The 3,550-nt window shown below is 45.3% G+C and overlaps 1 protein-coding gene across 1 annotated transcript; it reads left to right on the forward strand.

Annotated features, from left to right (window-relative positions):
* Positions 1-704: 704 nt before the first annotated feature.
* On the forward strand, positions 705-2,485 carry LOC136544983 (putative disease resistance protein RGA3). The gene has a single exon (XM_066537038.1). The coding sequence runs from the start codon at positions 845-847 to the stop codon at positions 2,402-2,404; it is 1,560 nt and encodes a 519-aa protein (XP_066393135.1). The 5' UTR covers positions 705-844; the 3' UTR covers positions 2,405-2,485.
* The last annotated feature ends 1,065 nt before the right edge of the window (positions 2,486-3,550 follow it).

Genomic DNA, 3,550 nt, shown 5'->3' on the forward strand with positions numbered 1-3,550 from the left:
CAAGGGCTGTACGGATTCTCTGGAAGTATCCCAACTGGTAGCAAGTTCAAACAAAAATAAAAAGTCAGTCAGAGTAACCAGGTGAAGACGAAAGCAGTCCCAAAAGTCATAGATGTGAATGGACTATTGACTCTCAATTTAGTTGTTCTTATATTCCTTTGCTTCTTGAGCCCAACGACCTTTCTCTCCTTGGAGCTTTGATATGAAGCATAGAATACAGAGTTTCCAAAACATCAAAACTCATCCTATTGTGTTCTCTTCCTGAGGAGAAAGAGAGAACTCACATGGAAACTTTCCTTTCTGCAGTCCTGGGTGAGCTGATATCTCGATCCATAAATTTCATCAGTAACAAATGGTCGAAGCCGCTGACACTGAACATGGAGGAAAAGCCTACAAAGGGCTCTTCTCCGAGCAAAGATCATCAACGAGGAGGCCATGGGACGAAAATAAGCAAAAATAAGCACCAAATGCTTTACACCCATCAATCTATGTAATGTGATATATATATACAAGGTAATTTCCAAATGTTTGGTCAATCCCCTAAGACCCTTCTGGAACATGTCATCTCACCATGAAAGCGTGGATAAGTTGGGAGGAGAAATACCCAACTTTTGAATTGTACAGCGCTGGCGTGCAAGACTCGTCCAACACCTACCCAACGCTAAGGTCAGACACGCATATAAGTGGACTAGTCAATACCGATCGACACTGTCAGCTAGCTTAGTGTTCTTATTATACATATGCCTGTGCCCTCCTTGAGTATGCATTGGAGTTCTTACAAGAAAGAAACGCATACATACATAGAGCTTGCTAGCACAAATACACAAATCCAGATCAAGCTACGATGGTGTCGCTAATGGAGATTTTCCTGTCTGCAATCTTAGGCGACCTAACCACTAGATGCATAGATTTCCTGGCGAGCAAGCGCCCCAATAAGCCTCCTGCGCTGGACGACGTGGAGGATCGCCTCCGCAGGGTCCTGCTCCGGGCGCTGGTCATCGTCGACGAGGCCATGGGGCGGCGGATCACAAACCAGGCCATGCTCCGGCAGCTGGACGCCCTGACAGACACCGTGCACCGAGGCTACTACGCCCTCGACACCTTCAGATCCTTTCAGCAGGCTGAAAAAGAGGAGCCCAGGCCCAGCAGCAATGGTCAGACGACGATCGTGAGTCACCGGCTTTCTTCCCATTTCTCCAGAGTCGATCCATGTCTCTCCAGTTGGAGAAGCGGAGCTGTACAGATCTCAAAAGAAATGCAGGAGGTGCTTGACACTTTGAGTGCCATGATCGTTGATGCACATGAACTAGTCATGTTCTTGGCGAACTACGGTCGCCCCATGTACCGCCAGCCTTACAGCATGTATCTCCTGCTGGGCAACTGCATGTTTGGTCGCCAGATTGAAGCACAGCTTGTCATCGACTTCCTGTTGTATGCACAACATTCTGGTGCCGAAGAACCAGCGGTGCTGCCGATCGTCGGTCCCTTCAGGGTCGGCAAGAGCACGCTAGTCGCCCATGTCTCCAAGGATGAAAGAGTCCGTGGTCATTTCTCAGAAACCGTGTTCTTGAGCGACCATGACTTTCTATATGATGGGCTAGCAGCTTTCAGAGAAGGATTATGTGCAATGAGACAGCAAGATTGCGGCACGTCAGATTATTCTTCCAACAAAGATGGGGCGACAAGGAGATTGCTTCTTGTTGTGGAGGTAGGTGGGGATCTGGACGAAGATGTATGGAACAGGCTGTACTCTGCATCTAAACATTGGATGCCCAGAGGTAGCAAGATCATACTTACAAGCCGTTCTGACAAGATCGCAAAGCTTGGAACAACACAGGCTCTAAATCTGAAGCCCCTGTCGCATGAGGCCTACTGGTATTTCTTCAGAACGCTCGTGTTCGGGAGCGCAGACCCCATGTCACACCCAAGGCAGCTCACCAACCTGGCAATGGAGATTGCAGCGACGTTGAACGGGAGCATGATCATCGCCAACGTATCCGCCCGCATGCTAAGGGACAGCTTCAGCGTCCAATTCTGGAGGAAGGTTGCGACGTTCATGAGGTCGCAGTTCCAGAGACATGTGTCCAAGTTTGGTGAGCACCCATACGACCTTATAAGCCAGAACAAACCCGTGTATTTCGAGAGGATGAGGTCTGAACAGATGATTTGCTGCCATCAGTACCGGCACTCTTCACAGAAGGAGGTTCCCAAGATCACCTGGCACGAAGTGATTAATGGAGATGCAAAGCTTCCTGCTGGGAGATTCCAAGTCCTGTCATGGATTTCTCAGATACCACCTTACTATAGCTATATCTATGATTGTGAGATTCAGGAGCTGAAATCTATAGGCAACAAGAGGAAGCGCTCCGCGAAAAACGGAAGCGCACCTTCGATATGTTTGTGATTGTTAGGCTATCATATATATATAGGAGTATAAAATGAGTGCATGTTTTCATAGGTATCCCAAGTTATTGGCATGGGCAAACTGTAAGGTATGTAGAATGTTTACAAGGCATACATATATACCAGAGTGTATTACTTACTACTCATGCCATAAGTAAATTGTAAGTGACCATTAGCAATTCATATCATCTAGAGATGAAGTGGTTACCAGTGCTTTTAGTCCAGAGAGCATCCTCAGAATCTGGGTTTTCAAAAATTGCACTGTTTTCATCCAGGAAACGGGGCAGAGCCCACTGTTCTGGCGTTACTTTAGCTTTCGGGCTCCATTAGCAAGGTCACATGGGTCCTCGACTAAACAGAGCTGTGCCTTAATAGGTCTAGTTTCGGCCCAAGCCCAAGGGCAACCTAAGGAGGATATGGTCTTGGTCCATATATATGTATATATGAAAGGCCGACATTCTCTCTCTTTTTTGTTCCAGAAGCCCAGTCACCTTGACATTGCCGAATGCCCTGGACCCACTTGTCATCTACTGTGGACATTTCACAGTTCAGGCAAATAATATCAATCAATTTTCAGAAATTCTAAGGAATGTTCTTGCTCTTTGTATTTTCTGGAACTAAATCTTCGGGATAACCTTTGGGGGTTCTACGTTCATCCCTCCATCTCAACTCTGATTTGGATGATTATTTTTCCACCTAAAAATTCACCACGATTGATGGTCTACACCTTCTCCCTAAGTTAATAATATACTTTGGGATTAATTTGAAACTATGTAAATTCTATTCAATTTCAAGAGACTATTGCAGCAGAAAGGCATAAAGCATAAAATCAGCATGATCTTTTCCTAAGAAAAAGGAATATAGTTCAAAAAGTGATATGGTTATTTCTATATAATCCCAAATCCATGATCTCAACTATCAAAATTTCAAAACCTTATGACCTATCACTTGGCTACAGGGTTGGTAATACTCTACGATATGCCTCATTAAAAAAGAATGCGACATTATCTCCAGTATTGTGTAGAATCTGACAAATCAATTTTTATCCACTGCATTAACATATTGTTTGGTGAAATACACATGATCACTAAACTACACTACTACACATTGTCAGGCCCGGCGCAGCGATGAATGCCGCCGGCGAACA

This window comes from Miscanthus floridulus, chromosome 3, assembly GCF_019320115.1.
Source record: "Miscanthus floridulus cultivar M001 chromosome 3, ASM1932011v1, whole genome shotgun sequence".
NCBI lineage: Eukaryota > Viridiplantae > Streptophyta > Magnoliopsida > Poales > Poaceae > Miscanthus > Miscanthus floridulus.

Coding starts and splice junctions, on each gene's coding strand:
- LOC136544983 (XM_066537038.1), top strand. CDS start 845: ATGGTGTCGCTAATGGAGATTTTCCTGTCTGCAATCTTAGGCGACCTA.